General features: G+C 41.8%; 2 protein-coding genes across 3 annotated transcripts in view; one reads left to right on the forward strand and one right to left on the reverse strand.

Annotated features, from left to right (window-relative positions):
- CMTM7 (CKLF like MARVEL transmembrane domain containing 7) overlaps nt 1-12,979 on the forward strand; it is a 79,420-nt gene extending 66,441 nt beyond the window's left edge. The window contains exon 5 of the mRNA XM_080800097.1: nt 11,952-12,979. Within this exon, the coding sequence (XP_080656223.1) occupies nt 11,952-12,013 (62 nt within the window). The 3' untranslated portion in view covers nt 12,014-12,979. The remainder of the gene's footprint in view (nt 1-11,951) is intronic.
- CMTM6 (CKLF like MARVEL transmembrane domain containing 6) lies at nt 1-23,260 on the reverse strand. Of its 2 annotated transcripts, XM_080800135.1 has the most exons (5): nt 23,023-23,219; nt 12,109-12,285; nt 8,263-8,361; nt 700-871; nt 1-294 (listed from the first exon to the last, which is right to left on the reverse strand). In XM_080800135.1, exons 1-4 carry the CDS (start codon nt 23,158-23,160, stop codon nt 719-721), a joined length of 567 nt encoding a protein of 188 aa, XP_080656261.1. In that variant the 5' UTR covers nt 23,161-23,219; the 3' UTR covers nt 1-294; nt 700-718. The 2 variants fall into 2 exon arrangements, with proteins under 2 accessions (XP_080656261.1, XP_080656262.1); XM_080800136.1 differs by lacking the exons at nt 1-294; nt 700-871 and adding an exon at nt 1,517-4,396 and having other exon boundaries at nt 23,023-23,260.
- Nucleotides 23,261-24,072: the final 812 nt, after the last annotated feature.

Consider the following 24,072-nt stretch of genomic DNA (forward strand, 5'->3'; position numbering starts at 1 on the left):
AGGAAAAGAAGAGTATTTTCCATATTTTATTAAACCAATTTTTTTATGGTACCCATTACTTATACAATAATAATTTAAACATAAAAATCATTAGTTTTTCTATGTTACATTGTTTTGGGGTAGTCAGGCCTGTGAAACTTTCTTAAATGGGAATTTTATTTCCCCTAGCTGGGGCCCGATCCTCAACCGGCTTATGACAGACACTGTTGAACTCCAGGACAGTAGCCCTTCTCCTGCTGTAAAACCAATCTGTTCCAGTAACAGAAGACGATATGCTCCAAAGGGTGTTCCCACCTAAGGAGAGGAATTTGGATTACTTTAGGCCATTTCTTCAGTAATGCCATTCTGCACGTAAGTGATTTAGAAAGAGGCATTTAAAGTCTTCTAGTAAAAGACAAGTAAGTGAAGTCCACTGAGGGGCTTCTGGGAAGAACGAACTCCTTAGGAACAGAGAAATACACAATCTCTTCTCTTCGGGCCTTTGTACATAGTCGTGCAAGTGGGCAATGTCTGGACATGTTGCCTCCATCTTGCTACGCCATAAATGGTTAATCCTAAGGATAAAAACTCACAGCAGAAGATGGATGGGCAGAAAAACATGGAGAGAGTCTGGGTGCTTGATAGTACCACTGAGCCACCAAACTCTGACCATCACAGAACCACCCCACCCAGGCTTCTTATGAAAGATATTTTCCTTACTGGTTAAGACCCGTTTAAATTAGGTTTTCTGCTCCTCGCCATTGACTACACATCGATACACGTTGTTCTTTATCAAAACAAAACACAAAACTCTGAAGAATGTACAAATTCCAGTGAGTTCTCGATGACTATAAAGATCTTGTTGTTCTTGTCCACACTGGAGGCAGGAATTCTGCAAACGATACAAATAGTTGTAGCTTTACCAGAACCACCCTAGTTGTTTCACACGTTCCCAGTCACTGGACAGTCTGAAAGAGAAAGTGCCTATTTTGTTTTTAGCACTGTTTAGCTACATCGAGAAATGGCATGGGAGAGCCCCAATGTGCTTCTTTACAAGTATTTCAAGCTGTTCACTCCGTAACATTCCTCTATGGCTCCCTAAAAATACTGTTTGAAGGTGTGTTCCGTCTTGGCAACAAGAGGAGCAGCCCCTAGGTAGGAAGAGGGCTTGTTTCTTTTCTGCCTGTGCCCCATACCTGGGTGGACCCACAGTTCAGTGTCCTACACAGGGACTTACCACATTTTTGGAGACAATTCCTAGAACTCTGGAGAAAGGTTTCATCTCAGCATCAGACTTTTTTTTTTCCCTGAAAGATTTTATTTATTTATTTGAGGGAGGGGGCTGAGAGAGAGAGAGAGAGAGCAAGAGCGGGGGTGGGGGGACTCAAAGGGAGAAGCAGACTCCCCGCTGGGCAGGGAGCCCGATGTGGGGCTGGATCCCAGGACTCTGGATCAGGACCTCATCAGCCTACTAACTGACTGAGCCACCCAGGCACCCTGAGCATCAGGATTCTGAAATAATGAAACAACTACAAAGTCAGACAATAAAATGGATTTATTTAAAAAGACTACAAAATTTGACATTGAGAGAGATGATAAAAAAAAGAAGACACACAGGATTTAAATCGATAAATACAAAAGCAATTGGCCATAAACAATGTAAAAACACATTTCCCAGTCCCCAAACAGAACATAATTTAAGTACAACAATTATAAAATTTTTATACTGTATGTGCATTTCCCTTATAATTTTTTAAAAACCACTCTAAACAGTTTATTTGTATAAAATATAACAAATTAAGTCTAATATGGCTGTTAATAAAAAATTATGTTAAACTTCAGTTTATTGAGTGTGCCCTGTTTTGGACATAGAAGGGATTTTGGTCCCAAGTTCTCCTTGAAAACTTTTTATTTTCCACATGGTCTTTTTCCTCTCATTCCTTCTACGATAGAAGAGGGAGGCTAATCAGTCACGGGTCCCATAACAACCACTATGAAGAAAAGTTCTAGAGTGACCAAAAATGCTAGTGAATATATGATCTTTCTGAAAAGGGAAGGATTAAGTGGCAGCTGTGAGGCCCACTTGTGCCCCAATTGAACAAATGGAAACAAAGCCTCAGAGCAAGCAGAGCTGAAACTCAATGTCAACGTGCTCCACATGTGAGGCCGGCGGGGACCTGTCCATCAACCTCAACTAAGTCCGTGCGTGGGGTTGGTGGGGGCAGAGGTAGCCCAGACCACTTGCTGTGAAACCCAGCTGGGTCTAGATGGTATTTCAAATGACAGTGGCACAGTTAGATGGGAAATTCCAGAACCTGCTGACCAGAAGCGGGTTGATTTTGCTCTGCTCTTCATTCTTAGAGCCCAGACCCAGGCTATTTCTCCTCCCTTGGATGGCATGCCCAGTAACGACAACATCAGTGATCGGTTTCATTGCCTCCCAGGGAGGCAGCAGTGACTACACCATCAGCACCAGCTGGCACCCAAGCTCTGGTAAAGGGCTAAGGTCCTGAGTCAGTGAAGACAGGGCAGAGGCTGTGTCTGGCCATAATGATGAATTCTGACCACCACATTCACCACCTTGACAACACACAAATGAGAAATTTAAAAAGGGCGGGGCCACTGAATTGTCTCACTGGAAACATGATTCCACTCCTTCCAATAGAAAACCCAGGCTGGCTAGCCCAGGAGACCTCCACCGAAGTCCTGAAAAACACCAGACGAATGGGCTCACTGCCTGAACTCTAGCTTCCGGAGTCCAAAATCCAAGAGGAGGAGAAGACAGGTCTACTCTGCAAAGTCTGATCTTGAGTGCCTTGTCTGGTGGTCTCTAAGACACCCTGCCAGCAAGAGACAATTCTCCCAAATGATCAGAACTAGTTATGAAGTGTCTCTTGAGAATGGGTTGACTACTCCCTTACACCACCATCAGTATTCACCGGGGCAGGATTTGCTAGATCCTCACTTCCTTAAGAAGGGCTCCCCCAAAGAGAAGTTAGAGTAATGCCCAATATGGGAACAAGAACCCAAAAGATCCTGCTACATATACTATGCAATTAAAAGGGCCCCAAATTGTGGACCACCTAAAGACCACCGCCATCAAGCAAGAGCCCGAGCTAGAGGCTCACCTCTGTCAGATGATGAAGCAGCATATGGACCATGGGGATAAAGAGACAGAAGAAGGAGAATCTCAAATAGATGAAAAATCAAAGGCTGGGGTCTTAAGAAGAGGGAAGCCTTCAAGGAAAACAGTTAATGGGACCTACAGAGCTGTATTAACTTCAGTAGAAATAACCATATGCCAGTAAGGGAAGGGACCAATTTCAAACTCATAGTATGAACTTATCTCTTAGACAGTGGTAAGCGGTTAAAGACTGTTTTTATAATTACTTTCACTGTACGGTGCAAAAAATGTATCTTCTTTATCTTTGGTCCTTAGCCATGAGAGTTTCTTCCACTTCTTCTATGTGTTTTATAATGTTTGTTGGTTCTTTTTTTGGTTGGGGGGGGGTTGTTTTTTTTGTTTTTTTGCTTATCACCAACCACCAAAGTGCAGTATAAACGTGGGGTTTCTGATGTTGTTGCTTTTATATATACAAAATACCAACACCTCCTATACAGTTTCTATTAGGCTATAAAAGGTCTCAGAAAGAGTTAATAATAATTATCCTAAAATGTTAAACAATATAATTTTAAGGCTGACATACAGTAAAGCCTGGGTATTACATTTTTAAGAGGGAACAAAAAACCCTAGGTCCAATATTTTAAATAGTGATCTCTTAAATATACATTAAATTTTATCTGATCATCAAAACAAAAACAAAAACAAAAACAAAACAAAAACCCAAACCTAAAAAACTCCTGGCTAAACAAATTAATTTAAAAATAAAACAATTTCTAAATGGATAAACTTAATTATGCCGGCTGTACAGTCTTAATTTGAAAGCTAGGCCTAGTTAACAATGACAGAATAAATCAGAATCGGTTGAGCTATGAGATTTAAAGAAACTGTCCTCACCTCCAAAACAAAAAAGCAGAACCATTTCATGTAACAGAAATTTTAACTGTTATTTAAAAAAAAATTTTTTTAAACCCAAAAACACTGACCTAATTTGCGGTGACTGACACATAGGCCAAAGTTAAGAAAACTGACTTCCTGCCCTTCCCCTTGCTCTCCGAAAGAAGTGGTTTAACAATTACACAAATTCTACATGAGCTTAGGCCAGGGCTCAGGCGGCACGCAGTCAATACCTTATGTAACACCCGGTCCCCCCAGTCCTTAAGCATTAAGGGGTTCTGTGAGGGCCCCTGCGCTCCTGGCAGCCTCTGGTTTCCTCATCTGGGACTCCTGTCGTCTCTCGAAGAACATAATGACAAAGTCGGACAGGAACATAATACTTGCTAGAAATCCAAACACCTGAGGTGAAGAAAGAGCAAGGGTTTATGTGACAGATTTTGGAATATAATCTCCCATTTCCTACTTGGCTCTGGGAGTGTTTTATACAAGCGAGACGATTCACCAATTTTATCCACTTTATTTTTTAAGATTTGAGAGAGAGAGCGTGCGCAGAGAGAGAGAGACAGAGAAAGTGCGCACACAGCGAGGAGAGCACTTGAGTGAGCGAGCACAAGGCGGGGGCAGGGAGGAGTACTAGTAGGGGGAGGGGTCAGAGGGAGAAGGAGAAGCAGACTCCCTGCTAAGCAGGAAGCCTGACAGAGGACTCGATTCCAGGACCCACGGATAATGACCTGAGCCAAAGGCAGATGCCTAACCAGTTAAGCCACCCAGGCATCCCTATCTTATACACATTATTCTTAATCCTAGTAATAAAGGACTTTTTAAGGGCATCAAAAAGACAGATGTTATAAAAAGAAATTCTAGAATAATGGCTATTAGTTGAAGTTTCGCAAAATAGAGATGTCCTGTCTTACGTGTGCATGTGTATGTATGGGGTGCCAACCTGTGATACTAAGTTTAACAGAGGAAAACCAAAATCCTATAAAATGATACAAAACACAAGATTATTAGCCATGATTAGCCTGATCCACAGAGGAGGGAAGGGAACTAAGTGAGTAGGGAGCTGAGCATAGGTGAAAATGGCAAGAAATACTATCCAATGACTGACCAACAGAAAGTCTATTTTCAAGATACGTCTAGATTACATTACCTAAAAACCATTTTCCAGTTAACTGTCACACTGTAATGACACAGCAACATGACACCACGACCTACTTCCTCTTCCTTAAATCACTTCCTCATTGTACTCTTCTAACATATGATCGAACATTCTGAGAATTCCGTCAAGAAGGGATCTACACTAGCAAAACTCTGAAAGAAATGGGGCAAAGAACTGCTCTGTAAAAAGGAAAAATGGATGTAGGTGATGGCTCAAGTCCCTTCCACCTCTAACACCCCATCTCTCCGTGATTTTTATTTTATTATTGTTTTTTGTTTTTATTCCTATTCCAGTTAGTTAACATACAGTGTAATATTAGTTTCAGGTGTATGACACAGTGACTCAGCACTTCCATATGTCACGCTGTGCTCATCTCAAGTCACTCCTTCATCCCCATCACCCATTCACCCATCCCCTCACCCACCTCCCCTCTGGTAACCAGCACTTTGCTCTCGATTTTTTAAAAAAGATTTTATTTGACACAGAGAGCAGAGGGGGAAAGAGCAAGCACAAGCAGGGGAAGCAGCAGCAGAGGGAGAAGCAGGATCCCCGCTGAGCTGGGATCTGTGGGATCCACATCATCTGGGATGTGGAACTTGATCCCAGGACCCTGGGATTAGGACCTGAGCCGAAGGCAGACGCTTAACCGACTGAGCCACTCAGGCGCCCCGTTCTAGATTTTTAACATTTTGCTGTCATCTGCTCCAGTTTCTTGACCCTTCACTCCCAACCCCTCTCTCCTAAAGAATATGCATTCTGGGGGCACCTGAGTGGCTCAGTGGGTTAAAGCCTCTGCCTTCAGCTCAGGTCATGATCCCAGGGTCCTGGGATCGAGCCTCACATCAGGCTCTCTGCTCAGCATGGAGCCTGCTTCCTCCTCTCTCCGCCTGCCTCTCTGCCTACTTGTGATCTCTGTCAAATAAATAAATAAAATCTTAAAAAAAAAAAAAGAATATTCATTCTGCCTCATGCCACTGAAAAGCAAACTCAACTCCAAATTCACTAATTCACCCAAACAGCCCCAACACGTCTGTCCAACCTACAATTAATTACCAATCCCATATCCCCAAACCCAAGTCACTTCTCCCCTCTGCAGTCTTCATTTTGGCTTGATGGTATCTTGGTATCTATTCCCTTATTTGCCTGACAAACATATTACATGCTTTAAGGACAGACCAGATGTCACCGTGTCTGTGAAGCCATTCCTGATCCCCTTGAGAGCTTCGGTCCACGCAGGACATCCAGACAAATGATCGTCCAGATCTTTTGCTCACACACTTCAATTTCTTTTTTTGAATGGCTTCCCTCACTCATTTTAGTCTGCAAATTTTTTCATGATTTAAACAGTTGCAAAAGGTAATTTCCAGCATATTATACTGAGTTTTTAAACTACCATTAACTCTTAAATACATCCAATGAAATCGAAATACTGTGCTAATCTAACACATCACCTAATTGTAACACACAAATAAGCTGTTTTAATAGCTCGGAATTTCATGCCATGCTCTCTTTCCCCCTTCAACTCAATTTTCCTCAACTCTGTTTCACTTCTTCCAAGGATTTTATTTTATTTTTTAAAGATTTATTTATTTTAGGGATGCCTGGGTGGCTCAAGTTGGTTAAGCCGTTGCCTTCAGCTCAGGTCATGATCCCAGAGTCCTGGGATCGAGTCCCACATTGGGCTCCTTGCTCAGCGGGGAGTCTGCTCCTCCCTCTGCCTCTGCCTGCTTGTGCTCACTCTCTCTCTCTCTGACAAAAAAAAAAGATTTATTTTAGAGAGAGGGAGCAAGCTGGGGGAGCAGCAGAGGGAGAGAATCTCAAGCAGACTCCCCACTGAGCTCGGAGCCCAAGGCAAGGGCTCAATCTTACAACCCTGAGCCAAAACCAAGAGTCAACTACTCATCCGACTGAGCCAACCAGGGGCCCCCCTCCAAGGATTTTCTAGTAATACATAACCACACTGCAAAACATTTTACTGATCACTCTTACCATACTCCTCCACAATAAAAATATGTATATAAACTGAAATTAACCATAATGGTCTATTAAAACTGATTTTCTCTTCATGTACCCATTGGTTCAAGTGCCCATGCAGAAATACTACTTGTGGCTGGAATGAGTCAAGGTTCAGCATTAATTTAATTTGTTTTGTTTTATACTTGCTTTACATGTGTGCTTCGTAAACAGCACTCCTGTGAACAGGTAGATAGAACCATGCAAGGCTCTGAACTCCTGCGGAGTTGTTCTGTAATTAAAAATAGTTTTAATGATCTATTTAGCTGACAAGTCAATTAATTATAACTTCACTTTTGCCATGAGACGAGGATTAACTGGAACCCAGCTGACTTGTAAGAGGATTTGTTACACAGCTATCAGTTACTCATGTTCATAAGACCAGCACCAATTTGGGTGCATGATCCCTGATTTGTCATTCTCAAATCCAAAAACCCACAAAAGTGAAGTTTTCATAATTTACTGGGCTCAAAAGTGGCACAAGGTAAAACTACTTAGAGTCTTTATCCTTTTTACTGTGAATATTCATGCTTCAGAAATATTAATATGTTGGATTACAGGGTGCTGCCCCAGGTCCTCTGAAGGTCTGAAGGTGTCATATAATATGTGCAGGATTACCTTTTGAAAAACCAGAATATACTGAACTCTAAAAAAAAAAAAAAAAATTGCCCCTTCCCCAAGGCTTCCAGATAAAGACATTTATTTGTCTATCTTTTATTATAAAGGCTGAACCTTTGGATCATTTCTCTCATGTATTCTCTACACCTTGAACAGGGCCTGGCATGTAGGTGTTTTTTGCTGGACTACAAAGTAGAAAAATATAGGATAATAAAGTCAATTCTACCACTTCCATTAGCAGTGACATGTTCATAAGTGGAGTAAATGGGTTTTTATTCTAAATTCTAAAGATAGGTTCTAGGTTGCTAGGGCTATCGTATTTATTTGCACTTAGGTCCTCTATTCAAAATTACACTAAAAAATAAGTTACAAGACAAACTACTCTCCCATATTGTATCACTTGGCAAGTACTTTCCAAGTTCCATATTTCTAAGGAAACAAAACTAAGCAAGGATTCAAAATACGCGATACTCACGGTTGCAGCGATCTCAGCTTTGGTCCGATCATGTGTGGAAACAAAAATGATGGATGCCAACAAAAACACAAATCCTGTTCCCGCAGTAAGATAAAAATCCTGTAACATGTGCATAAAGAACAGTTAGGTTGACAGAAACAAATGCTTTTGTTTTTTATTTTTAAAAAACTTCAGCAACACAGTATTTTCTGTGTCTATTTTCATATAGCCCAAACCTACATACTTCAGCTTCTAACTTTTCCATCAGTCTGGCATTCACTAACACCCCCCACCAACCCCGGCCATAAAGGAACACTATCCATACTTTGGACATGGCATATTCAAAGTACATCACAAGATAATCTATTTTTTTTTATTTTTATCTTATTTTATTTTTTTAAAGATTTTATTTATTTATTTGACAGAGAGAGAGATTACAAGTAGGCAGAGAGGCAGGCAGAGAGAGAGAGGGGGAAGCAGGCTCCCTGCTGAGCAGAGACCCCGATGTGGGGCTCGATCCCAGGACCCTGAGATCATGACCTGAGCCGAAGGCAGAGGCTTAATCCACTGAGCCACCCAGGTGCCCCACAAGATAATCTTTTAATAAGAGCAGTTCCCCCAAAAGGTCGTGTGTGTTTTTCTCAAGGACATACTGATATTATCAAAGCCAAAGATTTTTTAAATCCATTTACTTCCAGCAAAAAAACCCAAAAGGCAGAAACAAAAAATTTTTCTTCCCTTTCAAAGTCCAGATGGTCCCTGACTTAAAATGGTTCCACTTAGGATTTTTAACTTTAAATGGTGTAATTACATGTTCAGGAGAAACTGTGCTCCAAACTATGAATCTTGATGCTGTCTCAAGCTAACATGGTATGGGACAATCTTCCATCGTGATGCTACATGGCGGCCGTGGCTCCTGGCCACCCACCAGTCACAAGGGTAAACAACAGGTACACTGACAACTCTTCCGTACCCACACGGCTGGCCATGGTGTTGGTCATTTTCCGTATAGTACCCGTTACATGAGTCCATACTTTAATATCAAACAGCCTTTGTGGTCAATGATTTTGCCCAACTGGATGCTAATGTAAGTGTTCTGAGCACACTGAAGGTAGGTTAGGCTAAGCTATGATGTTCAGGGGGCTAAGTGCATTAAATGCACTCTGACTCATTTTTCAACTTACAACAGGTTTATTGGGATATAACCCCATTGTAAGTTGGGAAGATCTGTATTCTATGTTAGGAAGGCCTCTCTGAGGGTACTTCAGTGCCTGCAAAGCACTCTAGAAAAGAGAATCAGAAGAACCACCTGTCATTAACTACATAAAATTATGCCAATAGTATGTTTTCTAGACACTTAAGCTTTCTGCAGTAACATATTGCTTTCAATTGTTCCAAGTGAGTGACCCAAAATGAGCTTGTAAGTTGAGTTTATCTACTCTATCGAAGCTTCCTTATCTCCTCATAATACAGCTCATGACATGAAATTCTCCCTGGGTTTCCAAGGGTTTTCTCAGGTATAATCTTTTAAGGCTCCTCTCAGATGCCAACTGAAACCAGTGCACACTTGACTCAGGAGAAACTGGTAATATGATGGCCATTCCAAAGGGTTTTAAGTCTGATACTTTCGGAGTTTTCTGAGGTGCAGTCTCCCTAAATCTAATATCAATAAGGCATCCAATACAGAATTCCTATATGTCAACCATGCATTTAAGATTTATTAAAAAAAAAATTAAGAGATTTTCTCTTTGCTTCTAAAAGAGGCGGTTTTTCTGCAATACTCTGTTTTTCCTATTTCTTTGAATATTATTTCAAATCTGTGACATACAAATAAAACTACATTTACTGATATCTGGAGTACATTCAAGGAGGCATGAAACAAAACAACCATTCTGAGGCAGAAGAACATGGTGTTAGGGCACCTGGATGGCTCAGTGGGTTAAAGCCTCTGCCTTCGGCTCAGGTCATGATCCCAGGTCCTGGGATCGAGCCCTGCGATCCTGCTGAGAGGGCCCCGGCTCTCTGCTCAGTGGGGAGTCTGCGTCCACCTCTCTCTCTCTGCCTGCCTCTCTGCCTACTTGTGATCTCTGCCTGTCAAATAAATAAATAAAACTCTTAAAAAAAAAAAAAAGAAGAAGAACGTGGTGTTGAAAAAACATGGATTCTAGAATCAGACTATCTAAGTTCAAATCCCAGTTATGCTACTTCTTGGCTCTATGCCTCTGAATTCATTATTTAACGTCTGTGTGCCTTAGTTTCTTCATCTGCAAAGTGGGAGTAATAACAGTTCTTCAGAGGTGATTCTAAAAGATTAGAGTTAATCGTAGAAAAGGCTTAGATCAGTGCCAGGCACACAGTAAATGTCCTGTTAGTGTTGGGTGTTGTTACTCTTAACAGAACCTGAGCCTCAACAGCATGAAATAGAAAAGATCCCACCCTTCAGATTCCCCCCTTACCTTCCCCCACCCCCCCGACACTACCACCACTACCACCACATTCTCAAAACATTTTCTGTAAAACAGAAAACTTCTCTGATATTAGAAAGTATTTAGGTACATTAACAGAGTGAGAGTAAAAGTGATTTTTAAACGTTTTAAACAAACATGAAATCCTTAGAATGTTAGGTGAAAAGTACAACATATAGGGCTATGTCTCTTAATCACCTATGAACAGACAAAAAAGACCCAAAAGAGATATAGTAAAATATTTACAAAAGCTGTTTTAGAATGAAATGACTGATTTATTTTCCCTTCCAACATTTTAATATTAGTACTTACTCTAAAATAACTTTTTAAAAAGTAACTTTCAAGTGCTCCTTTGATATAATAAATGCTTCACATTGTTTAGTTAGACCATTAAACTGGAAAATATTTTAATCTTGTTTCTTATCAAAAAGATCAATGTTGTATCAATGTACCGAAGGGTATACAGAAAAAAGTAAATCTTTTAGGTTTATATTAATATATGACCCAATGCTTACTTCCCATTAGTTTAAAAAATTAACAGAATCTTACTGGTTTGTATTGCTCATTATCCCTTGTTCTTAGCAGTTAAAAATTCACCCTCATTTGTATCTTTTCCCTCAGAGAGATGAATGGCAACCCTGACACTTACAATTCTTCACAAACCACTATTATTAGCTCCAGTGCTACTGAGGAAGGAAACGTCTCCATTCTTAAGTATAGTAAACATGTGAATCATCTCATGTGTCATCTCACAAATCCACACTCTACTCAAATTAAAATATGCGCCAGCAGACGGTCTTCAGAAAGTTATGCAACACTGATCTTGTGAAAATAAAATTCTCATGTGCACTTTCATTAAAAGGGAAATTTCTGAACAATGAATTCAACAAGTGCCTTAATTCACTCACTGGTAACTTCTTTCATAACAACAACAAAAAATCAAAACAAAATAGGTAGCATCATGTGGTGCTTTCTCTGAAAAGCTCCAGAAATACATCACATTAGCTCATCACTCTCTCTCACGTCTAGCATAATGCCTGGTGTAGAGCAGGAACACAAGGGATGATTACAGAACCCATAAGGGATGCTCCCAAATGTGAGAAATCAGAAGTGACAAAAATCCTAATCTTTAAAAAATACCTAGTGTGAATGAGACTAAACCACCAATCACTGTAAACTCCTGACCTCACCTGTCCCTCCCTTTCTGATTTTACTTTTCCCCCCTCCCACCCCCTTGCTTGGCAGGAAAAATGGAGTTGCTCAGGGGCAGAGCTTGCACCATGGGGAGCATCTTCTCGTGCTACTGAGTTTTAAAAGCAACACTCGTCTGAGTGACAAAACTACACAAGATTCCAAAAGAGCCATGCTCTTCGTCAAGGGGTTCTATTTTCTTCACGCTTACCGACTGCTTGACTTTGGGAGTATCGACTTGGTCGTAAACAGGAGTGCAGTACACAATGAGGATGAGGAGACTCAGAAGAAAGGCACTGCAGCTTACGAATTCAAAAAAGTAAAGTCCTCCACACAGTGTGCACTGTGACACGACTTCCTCGCAGATAAAGGCCAGGAGGGACAGCAACTACAAAAGAAGCAAAGCAGTTTACTCAAGTGTTCTCCACAGAAATCGGTATTCAGAAAACTCATCTGTTCACTCAACTCTGTGAAGTGGAGACTGTAGCAAACAAGACTACTGGCTGGACCTGATCCCCACAGAACTTCACAGTATGGCTGCCTTGAAGGGAATCCAGGGACACGAATAATTAACTACCAAATGCTAAAAGCTAGACTTGGGGGAAATACAGGGTGTTGCTGTAAAAGCACACAGGAAGGACCCTCCGCTTGCGGGTCAGAAAGGCTTCCTGAAGGAAAGCGGAGACTTGATGGGACAGGAGGGTCAGCTGTGGGGGTGGGGGGCACTGCGGTGAAGGACAGGGAAGGAAGCTCCAGGCAGAGAAGGAGCAGACACAAACCTGGTGGCGAGCGCCTGGCACCCTCCCACCCCAAGGCATGCACAGATCCCACCACCTCCACTGAATGGACAGAACGAGTTCAGTCAACATGGTTCAGGTACCCAGACTGAAGGAAGGGGATGGCAGCACAAAAACGTGGAGACGAGGGCACCTGGGTGGCCCAATGGGTTAAGCCTCTGCCTCTGGCTCAGGTCATGATCCCAGGATCCTGGGATCAAGCCCCTCATCCGGCTCTCTGCTCAGCAGGGAGCCCGTTTCCTCCTCTCTCTGCCTGCCTCCCTGCCTACTTGTGATCTCTCTGTCAAATAAATAAATAAAATCTTAAAAAAAAAACAAACAAAAATCAATGAGACGAGACTAGAAGCATAGCGGAGGCTAGATCGAAATGTCCTTGATTTCTAGTTTTAAAAAGTCTGGGTTCTAGGAGTTTTAAAGCAAAGGGGTGACACGTTCAGGCTTATGCTTTCAGTGGTTCTCGCTGGCTATGTCATGGAGAAGGGGCTGGGGAAGCGCCAATCTTGGGGCAGATGTCCGGTCGGGAAGCTGATGGAAGAAACCAGGGGAAGACAGTGAGCTGGGTAGTGGTAATGGAGAATAGCTCCTGCAATCACTGGGAGAGGCAAGAGGTGGCAGAAGCCCTTATCAGGACGGGTACAAATAAGGGAGGAAAAAAGATAACAGACTTGAACACTTTAACTTAAAGCAAAAAGGCATTTTATTCATCAATCTTTTGAAACAGGACTTTTCTCAGACTTTGAGCCTACTGACTGGAATTCCACATCATGTTTTCTGCATTAACCACTTTCATCATCTATTATTACCACTTGCAGACTAATGCTTAGTTGAAGTGGAGCAAGACCTGGACACTTGAGAAGCAGAGTGCAGAATCCTTCTAGATTTGGACTAATTCTACTAGCCCTTTACGGTTATCTCACTCTTACTTAATTCCACAGAAAATACTTTAGTAATTTATTTTTCGGACTTTCCAAAGCATTCAATTTAGTTTTCACAAAAACAATTCCTTTTCCCACTCAATTTCAGTCTGTGTAATATTTAATTAAATGTTTGACCATAGAAAGTATAGTTGGTAGTAGTGGGAATAACCCAAGTTAACTAATGGCAGAGGCAAGAGTGCTCAAGACACGCGTGGGTCAGAAAACCATGCACTGAATGGACAATAATACTGAATGGACAATGGTAAAGTCCAGCGAATCTGGCAACTCAATTAAATGCAAGTGGGATTTAATAGCACTCCCACAGTTGTATATAAGGTATTAATATACTGAGGACTCACTGCAGAAAAAAAGAGGGTTTTTTTTGCCTTTTTCTTTTTAAGAGGCAAGCATGCTGGGAAGAGAATACATTCTGTTTTAAAGGTGCTGCGTGTGAGGGGTTTGTGAAAGAGTTAAGGGAGGTGTCTAGGAGGCAAAAGGATTTAAGGTCTGTGGCTCAGGGGAGCGGTCTAGGGTGGAGATGAAGACATGGGCATCAGCCAGTGAGATCACCCAGAATGAGGAAAGCCAACTTTATCCAGAACTCTGAGCTAACCCAAGATTCAAGGGATGTGCAGAGAGTGTAACACCAGCAAAGGACAATTAGGAGCAGCAGTCCAAAGAGGTAGCAGACCAAGGAGAAAGTATTTTTATAAAGAGAAAGTAAGCACGGGTAATGAATGGTACTTAGAAGTCAGGTAAGAACAACACTGAAACAGTGACATCAGACTGAGCCACAAGAAGGCTGCTGGTGGCAACAGCAAGCCCATTGCAGTGTAGTCAACCAGGGAGGCTGAGATTATAGGATGCATGGTGGGAAGTGAGAGGAAGACAAAGCAGTGGGATAGAGCCAGAAGAGTCAAGAGGGATACCGTAACAAGAGTGGACAGATAGGGGAATAGTGGACAAGGTCAAAGGGAAGGGAATTTCAATATGGGAGAGAACTTAAATACTTAAGCAGAAACCAATAAGGTGGGTGGACCTAAAGACAAGGAAGAAAAGAGGCTCTCTATAGATAGGATTCAGGGCCCAGATTTGGGGCTTAACTCTTCTCTAGAAATAGGAAGGAAGAGAAAGAAGAGAGGTTCACTTGGGCAGTTTGTGTGGTTTTGTGAAAGCCAAGGGAGTTTCCTTCAAGCATTAAGACCATCAAAATGACTGGTGACCTAAATCAAAGCCTATTGGGAAATGCCATTTTGCCCCTCAGACCAGTAGAAGCAACCAGATATATGAATGGCAACAAGAGTGCTACCAAAATCAGCAGATATGTTGCATATTATAAAAATGTTATCCTACAAAGTATTTTCATTTTTTAAAGATTTTATTTATTTATTCAGCGTGTTGAGAAAGAAAGCATGAGTGGGGGAGGGGCAGTGGGAGAGGGAGAGAACGAACCTCAAGTAGACTTCCCACTGAGTGTGGAGTCTGACTCGGGGCTCAATCCCACGACCCTGAGATCACGACCTGAGCAGAAACCAAGACACAGAACACTTAACCAACTGGGCCACCCAGGCTACAAAATATTTCCATCAAACAGCAGTCAATGGTACACTATCCTGGAAAACAACTGAGTGGTTTCTTAAAAACTAAACACAGTCGCTGTATGACCCAGCAACTGCATTCTCACATCCTGCATATGTCCAGGAAAAATGAAAATTTATGTCTTTGCAAAAACCGATACATGAAAGTTCATTACAGTTTTATTAATAATGGCTCTGGAAACTAGACACCATGCACATGTCTTTCTTTGGTTAAGCAAACCATGATATATCCTACCATGGACTACTACTACTTAGCAATAAAAAGGAACAAACTTCACACATGCAACAACTTAGATGAATCTCCAAACTATACAGTGAAAAAAAATCCAAAACTCAAAGGTTACATACTACAGGATTCCATTTATTTATGTTTTTAAAGATTTGTTTATTTATTTTAGACTGGGGGAAAGAGAAAGAGAATCCCAAGCATTCTCTATGGTTTGGGGTGAAGCCCAACTCGGGGCTCAATCCCACAACCCCGAAATCATGACCTGAGCTGAAACCAAGAGTCAGTGGCTTAACTGACTGCTCCACGGAGCACCCGCCCCCGCCCCCCACCCCCTGCCCGATTCCATTTATACAGCATTCTTGAAGTAAAAAAATACAAAGCTGGAGAACTAAATAGCGGTGGCCAGGGGAGAGGGGAAAGGTGTGGCCATAAAGGGGTGGAGGGAATCCTGTGGTGACTGGACAGTTCTGGAAGTTGTGGTAGTGACTCTAGGAAGCTACACAGGTCACACACACATACACATGCACACAAAGTGCAGAGGCCCTCCCTGAATGTTTTGTTTTACAAGTTCCTGTGAATCTATAAATATTTCAAAATAAAAAGTTCAAAAACAATGGTCAAACCTAAATTGGTATGAAGGCCTCTAAGGGGATTTTCTCCCCCTCCAACTGGCAATACATAATTTCCTAGATACATATAACTGAAAAGAATCTATACAGGGATGAAAACAGAGCCTATTATTATGATTTCCTACGAGTTAGTAAGACATAAAATAGTCCAGCATATCCCAAACACCCACCTTCAGACAGATGTTAGGTTAGGTAAGGTGTTCCCAATTATTACACCATAGGATAAAAAGTGACACACCAAGACAAATCCCAGAAAGTCATTGTGTAAAGGTACTTCCTTAGTCTCCTGTAATTATAATTACAGGGTGAGTTTTTACATGACTCCAGTAAAATAAAATACTAAATGTCTAATATTCCTTGTGTTTTATTCTTGCTTCTGTGTTAAATCTTACCCAACTTTTAGGAGTTTCTCTTTGACAAATTTGCAAAATAGGCCTCAGGTATATAAAAGTCAATTAATTGTGAGAAGACATCAGCCTAAAACTCTAAGTGGGGCCTGAGACGAGTTGCTCAAGAGCCATTCATATCACAATAATTAGGTTATCAGGAATGCTCATCTGCATAAGCCATATGACAATAAAATCTTTTCTGCAGAAATAGAGACTGCTTGTCTATTCTCAGTAAGAAAGGGATAGGACCCAGCTCAGCCAGCAGCAGTCGGTGCCTTCCTTACCACTCCTGTTCCAAACTTATTAACAGGAGTTAAGTCTCAGGGCAATATTAAGAGGCAGATTCTGCCTGGACATCCTGAGAGATTAAAGGGGTACAATATCAAGTTTGGACATTTACTGGCTCCTATTCCCAGTTAAAGGCCAAGAAATCAGCACTACAAATTATATTCAGTATGAAGTTTTCTCTTGACTCCCCATCTGTCTGATGTTCCAAACCTTCCTATATAATCTCCCACAGTACTCTACAGTATCTTTATGTTGTATACCTGAAACTAATACATGTCAATTCTACCTCAATTACAAAAAACTTTTTGAAGAAGTGCATTTTGAATATTATTATCCAACACCATAAAATGTATAGGCACATTAATGATAGAGCAACAAGATCAGTGTATAAGAAATAAGAAAACAATACACCTCCTAATTGACCATCCATTATATGCAGATTCAGGAAATCTCAGGAAAATGCTTGGATTCTCATAGACTAATAGTAGCTAGACAAGGATAAATGGAAGAGCCAGACTCAAGCAGAGCCAAGAGACTCATGAGATCTGGATAGGCAGAGAACATTCCAGGTGGAGGACGAAAAAGAAGAGACTCATGAAGGCAAGAATTTGCATGGTAAGCCCCAGAGGGATAATGAGGCGACTGACCTGAGTAGGGAGTGATGATGAAAATGTTTAAGGAGCTGGGTGTGGCTATGTGATGATCAGGCCAGGGAGCACGGCTTTCGGATGAAAGCAACAGGGATTACTGGCCTGGTTTAGCTGGTTAGAAGACAGGAGGAACAGAGGACTGGGTGGGGCCTGAAAGACTATCACAGTTCAGGAGTAGGAGGGGAAAGAGAAGCTCACACCTGACAAGCAAGAAACGGGGGTCTAACACTTTATAAGAAAACTCCTCGATAAACAAGTGAACATACTCCATATTCCTGATTTAAACAATGATGGGGTGAGGTGGTGGTGAAGCATCTCTGATTTTAATCGTATTTCCTAATTTATATATATTTTTTGGTAAACAAAACACTTTTTGTACTAAAAATTAAAAAAAATGTTAGTGTGAAAGTTAAGGGAAGGAATAATTTCAAGAAATGGGTAGTCACCAGCATTAAATACCAAAGTGGTTAAGGATAAGAGAGGTAAGGTCACTGGGTAAGGAAATCATGATGAATGTTAAAAGTAAGTTGAAAGGCTCAATTATTATTTTCTGGTACATAATTTTACCCTAAGTAACATGAAGACGTCACATTAAATACTGCTTACTGACTGTTCAGAACCCAACAACATTATAGTCAATGTGACTGCTTCTAATGACATAAAATCTTACCCAAACAGAACTATGGGAACTGTCAAGCCTCTGGAGCTGGGAGGTCCTTGGAGGGCAGTCTCCCACCCTTTTGTCTACAGGTGATGAAATGAATCTCTGACATGCTGGCCAGGCACAACCCAAAACCCAGGTCTCCTGACTCCCACTCCACCCCATCTCCCCACCCCAACCCCCACCCCACTGAAACACTGCTTATTAAGCTCACTTTACAACTATGTATGTTTGTGTGGGTTTTCCCTTAAAACTGGATTTTGGAAGTTACAATCAGATTAACGTGCATTTCCCCTTTTGCTGTTAAATTTTACATTAAAACCAATGTGCTAGGGTCAACACATTTGGGAAATCTTCGTGACTAAAACGCGGCTTACTCACAGTTCTGGTGATTTAAACATTCAGATAGTGACTACCCTGTGTCTCTCTTCATTTCAGTTTCACTACCCCTTCTGAAACGTCAGTCTTCCTTAAAATTAACAGTCGCTATAGTAAACACGAAGTCTCCATCATTGATCTTTAAGAGTCTACTATTAAAACATTTCTTACAAAAAGAACTTTCAAATGTTTGCCATTCATTATAAGGCCTCACTACAAAATTATATTAATTTGTGAATTAATGAACTTACGACCAAAACCTGCAGTCCTATGTAAAGTCCAAGTAAACAAATCTGTCAGCCTGAAGTTAGGTTAGGCCTCTCTTGCCTTGGGCAAATATTTACTCTCACAAAGGTTCAAAGATATAATTTGCTGACCTTATGGATCTTCCTCAAGGTTAAAAATAGAGCACTACCATTTAATACAGATCAATTTTCACACTGAAATAATGAAGAGAGCACGAATATAAGAGAAATTACTTCTCAGTGACTTCTTTCTTGGCACTTACACAGTAACATTATTTTATAATTTGGTAAATTTAAATCACTGGTGATTGCCTGTCTGAAGAGTCATTATAATCACAGTACGTTGCAGCCATCAGGACATTCAACTGGTACCATAAACACAATGTCAGCTTGTTGCAGAGAGAATATTACACATATTCAAATCATTCTACCAGCTTACTAGCAAGGAACTAGGTTGCCCAATGTTAATTTTCCCCTGAAAAGAAAAACTCCCTCAAAAATAACAGTAAAAACTTGACAATATGTGTGTGTGTGTGTGTGTGTGTGCATAATGACCAATCTAGGGACAAAATAAACTGAAAAAGAAATAAAATGCATAAAAACTTAGGACTGCAAGGACTCCTGGCATTGCATTTCCATCTGAGTATTTCTTCTTCAGCTCCAGAAGGGCAGATGGTAGTTACGGGATGCTTAAGTTTTGGACAAGCCTTTGACAAAATTAAGGTTTTATCTGAATGGTAGCAGACACAGCTACAGAATTCCAAGAGTGCGAACCTCAAGAGCTAGTTATGCTCCTTATCTCTAACCTCTCCTGCTTGTAGGCTCCACTCTCGACCTGCTTGGTATTCAGCTCTGTACCAGCACACCCCACAGAGCCTCAGAGATTTGTAAAAACCTTAAATGGTGAAAAGAACCTCGGAAATCCAACTCAATCTCTTCGGACTCTAAGAATTTCCTAAGCCCAGAAAGTCTGATTTTTAAGTTTTAGAGTAAGGTTCCTTTCCCTTTTGGAGTTTTGAGGCTCTAATAAGATTTATGGGTCTAGAATAACATACCCAGACACGGAAATGCACCACATTTTGGGTAAAATGTCACAGGGCTTGCACGTCCCTAGTTTAAGTACCTCCTCTTCTGACTATGGGTTTCTTCATTACAGGTGTTTCCTTACTGGAGCTCTGCAAATCTACTTAATTAAAAAAAAAAAACAAGTTATCTAAAGTAAAACAATCTAAAGGCAGAATGTGACTTAAGGCAAAGAAGACTGTGCCTATTGCCCCAGGCTGGACGACAGCTTTAATTCCTTTCATTATAACTTCCTTGGGACTTCCTGGGTAACTCCATAATATACACTCTTGTAAAGAGATAGAGGCCATCACTCAAAGCAGAAACTAAAAGACAACAATCAAAATCAAAAGCAATAATGAAATATTTTAAAAAATCTATATTAAAGAAAGTATTCTTTTTTAAAAGTATTCTTTTTTAAAGATTTTTTTGTTTATTTATTTGACAGACAGAGATCTCAAGTAGGCAGAGCAGCAGGCAGAGAGAGAGGGGGAAGCAGGCTCCTCGTTGAGCAGAGAGCCTGATGTGGGGCTCAATCCCAGGACCCTGAGATCATGACCTGAACCGAAGGCAGAGGCTTTAACTCACTGAGCCACCCAGGCGCCCCAAGAAAGTATTCTTATTACAAATCCCCCATAAGTAAATAAACACATACCTATTTAACTGTACTTCACTTTACTGCATTTCACAGACTTTCAAATCGAAGGTCTGTGGCAACACTGAGCCAAGCAAGTCAACTGGTACCATTTTTCTAACAGCATTTGCTCACTTCATGTCTCTGTGTCACGTTTCAGTAATTCTTGCAATATTTCAAACATCTGCATTATTATATTTGCTATGGTGATGTGATCAGTGATTACAACTCACTGAAAGCTCAGAAAATGGTTGGAATTTTTCTTTTTTTTTTTGTGATAAAATATTTCAAATTAAGGAAAGCCCAGGTGGCTTGGTCTATTGACCATCTGACTTTTGATTTCAACTCAGGTCATAATCTTGGGGTCCTGGGATTAAGCCCCTTGCTGGGCTCTGAGCTCAGTGCAGAGTCTGCTTGTCCCTCTCCCTCTGCTCCTTCCCCTATTTGTGTTCTCTCTCTCAAATAAATAAAAACTTTTTTTTAAATTTAAAAATATATTTTAAATTAAGGCACGTATATATATATTTTAGACATAATGCTATTTTTGAACAGTTAACAAACCATAGTATAATGCAAACATAACTTTTATATACACTGGAAAACCAAAACATTCACTAGACTGGCTTTACTGTGATATTCGCTTTACTGTGGTGGTCTGGAACCCAACATGCAGGGACTCCGAGATAAGCCTGTAATGGATTTCAAGAAGAGACATTAGTTTTTATTCTTTCTCTCCTTCTCCTTATGATGGAGAACAAGCAGGAACAACCAACTCTTGCAAGGCAAATTCATCTTCTTTTCTCCCATTCAAGTAAAAAGTCTATCACCAAAATTTCTGGTTGTAGGTCTAGTCCAGGGATATGGGATTACAGTTTATTAAACTGTAAATAAGGTAATGAGAAATTTTACTTCAGCTGTGCCATTTCTAATTAGAAAGGAAAAACAGACAACTGAAAATGAGATTTAACAGGCAAGACACCAATACTGATGATGTCTGTAGGGTAGCAAGAATACTTCAGATATAGATATTAACCTTTTCTGTTCTAAAAAGTTCTACTATTGGTGTAGATACATTTTAGCTCCACTACAGAGGAACATCACTGATATCTAAAAGTACTGTTAAGGCGCACCTGGATGGCTCAGTTGGTTAAGCGGCTGCCGCTGGCTCAGGTCATAATCCCAGGGTCCTGGGATCAAGCCCCGCATCCGGCTCTCTGCTTGGCGGGAAGCCTACTTCTCCCTCTCCCTCTGCCTGATGCTCTGCCCACTTGTGTTCTCTCTCCAATTCTCTAATAAATAAGTAAAATCTTAAATAAAAAAAATAAAAGTCGTGTTAGAACTGACAAGAGAACAGAAAGAAGTACCCCTGGATAGAAGGAGCACATGATACAAAGGAACAATGGCAGAAGGGAGCCCTCGATGCCTGTTAATAACTGAAAGGCTACCAGAGAGGAACTCCCTAAAAGGAGGCTGGAGAGAAAGCCAGACGATCTCGGTTCCCCAGGCCACACTTTCACCTGCTTCCAAGTGATTTCCAAACTATTCCCAGATGTGATCATTTGACAACCAGAAAGCAGTGCCTGTTTTCTGAGAGCATTTTTTTTTTAATTTAATAAAAGTAGGTCATCTGAGTTCTAAGAATGTAAGTTCTGGTTATTGGAGTTCTAAGAATTTAAGCTCTTCCCAAGGAAACCAACTGGCTGTTTTTACTTGAGATGACTAAAGGCAAAAAAACCCAAAAAAACAAAACAAAGCAAAAAAAAAAAAAAAACCCAACCAAAAAACACCACGCAAAATCAACTTAGGAACATTCTAGGCAGTCTGACTTTTCCTCTGGCAGAAAATATTCATCGTTGCTTAAAACAGAACATAGTATGTCAGTATGTGTTTAACTGGAGTTAAAATCCAAAGATGTTTGATATTTTCACTATGAGGTTTAAGGTACCTCCACTGCCTAAATTTAGTGAACTAAAACTCAATGAAATTCAGAGAGGGGTAAACCATGCCCTCCTTTTGCCACCTGCACGCAAATACAAGCTGTCCTTTTCACTGTGTACTTCGTATACACATATTGCTCATTCAGAAGTAATTCTTTTTCTAGTCAATATAAAACACTTAGGAAGCAATTCACTGGAAACACCCATCTCAATGCCGTGCGTGGTAACGGAAGACTTCGCCCAACAAATTAAACTGCCCCCCACGGGCTCGTACCAGGAAAACCGCAAGAACCAGGAAAGATAAACAAAAGGCACTTGGAAGTCTAAATACAGGCACTTTGGTAGATAATGCAGCCTAACAGCTGGGAGAGGAGACGGAGGTCGTAACAGAGGATGGAGTGAAAGAAGTCTAAGCGGTTGACTAGGCTTTCCGACGCATTTCCTGGACCCGCGCAACACGCTCGGGGGCCCAGGTCGTCACCGGGGACCCAGTGGGGGTGAGACTGGGGTGGAGAGGCTGCCCCACGGCGGGAGGTAACGCCCCCCTTTCCAGCCGAGAGAGAAGGAACTGGGGGTGTGGAAACCGCCGCTTCCTGAACAAGCAGGTCGAGAAGCAGCAGCTCGGCAGCCTCCCACGCCCGCAGGCCGGCGGCCCCGGGGACAGACCCCCTACCCCCGAGTCCGGCTCGCCCACCCCGGCCGCGGACTTACGAGCTGCAAGGCTTTGAGCGCGAGCCGACGCAACGGAAGCCGGCCCAGGGAGAAGTAGGCGGCGAGGCCGCTCCGGGCGCCCCTGGCCGGGCCCGGGTCCTCCTCCGTGGTGGGGCCGTACACCGCTCCATTCTCCATCGCCCGGGAACGCGGTGGCCGCAAAGGTGGCGCCGCGTACTTGACCGACTCCAGAAGGACCACCAGCAGGGCCGTCACTTCCTGGGTCTCCGCCCACGCTTCCGCCCCGCCCCGCCCCGCCCCGCCACCGCTCTAGCTCCACCCCCATCCACTGCGTCTGCGCCTTAGTCACTCGTCGAACGTACAGAAGTTCTTAGGAGGAAACCTTGGCGCCAAGAGGATAGCATGTCCTAAGGACCGAGTTAGGAAGGAGAGAAGAGGAAGTTGGAGATGTAGGCAGAGGCCACATCATGTAGGGGCCTTGCAGAGCAAGGAAAGAAATTTGGTTTCATTTTGAGTGCAGGGCGTTGTCTGAAGGGACTTTCAGGATTGCTCCCTCCTGCAACTCTCTGAATTCCTTTCAGGCTTGTCAAAACCATTTAGTTTACTTGTCTCTTGTGCACCAACTTCCGCAGTCATATATGTTAATTTTGTCTCAACATAAGGAAATTCGTATTTTTATATTTTATTTTAGCAACTGAAGGTGATTGGGTTCCATATCAGGCATACATATTCTCTCCTCAACAGTGTAATGTAGGTACTATCATTACTTTCATTTTACAGGTGAACAAACTGAGGCCAAGAGGGGGAATATATCCAAGGGCAGGCGGTTAGGGGTAGCTGGAATGCAGACCTACACAGTCTGACTCAACCTTGTTGCTAACATGAACTCAGCAAACCTCAGCGTCTAACCCATCTCGCCGTCAGAGCCTCAAAATCCATGCAAGAGGGGAGGGGCCACTGCTGCCACCTACTTCCATATTTAATCTAGTCTCCTCCCTGGCCCCAAATCTCCCTTTCTTCCTCTGGTAACAGAACAAAAGCCCCCATTCACACGAATAGAGACAAGCAGATACTACTCTGCGGGGGCTG

Source organism: Martes martes, assembly GCF_963455335.1.
Source record: "Martes martes genome assembly, chromosome: 1".
NCBI classification, from domain to species: Eukaryota; Metazoa; Chordata; class Mammalia; order Carnivora; family Mustelidae; genus Martes; species Martes martes.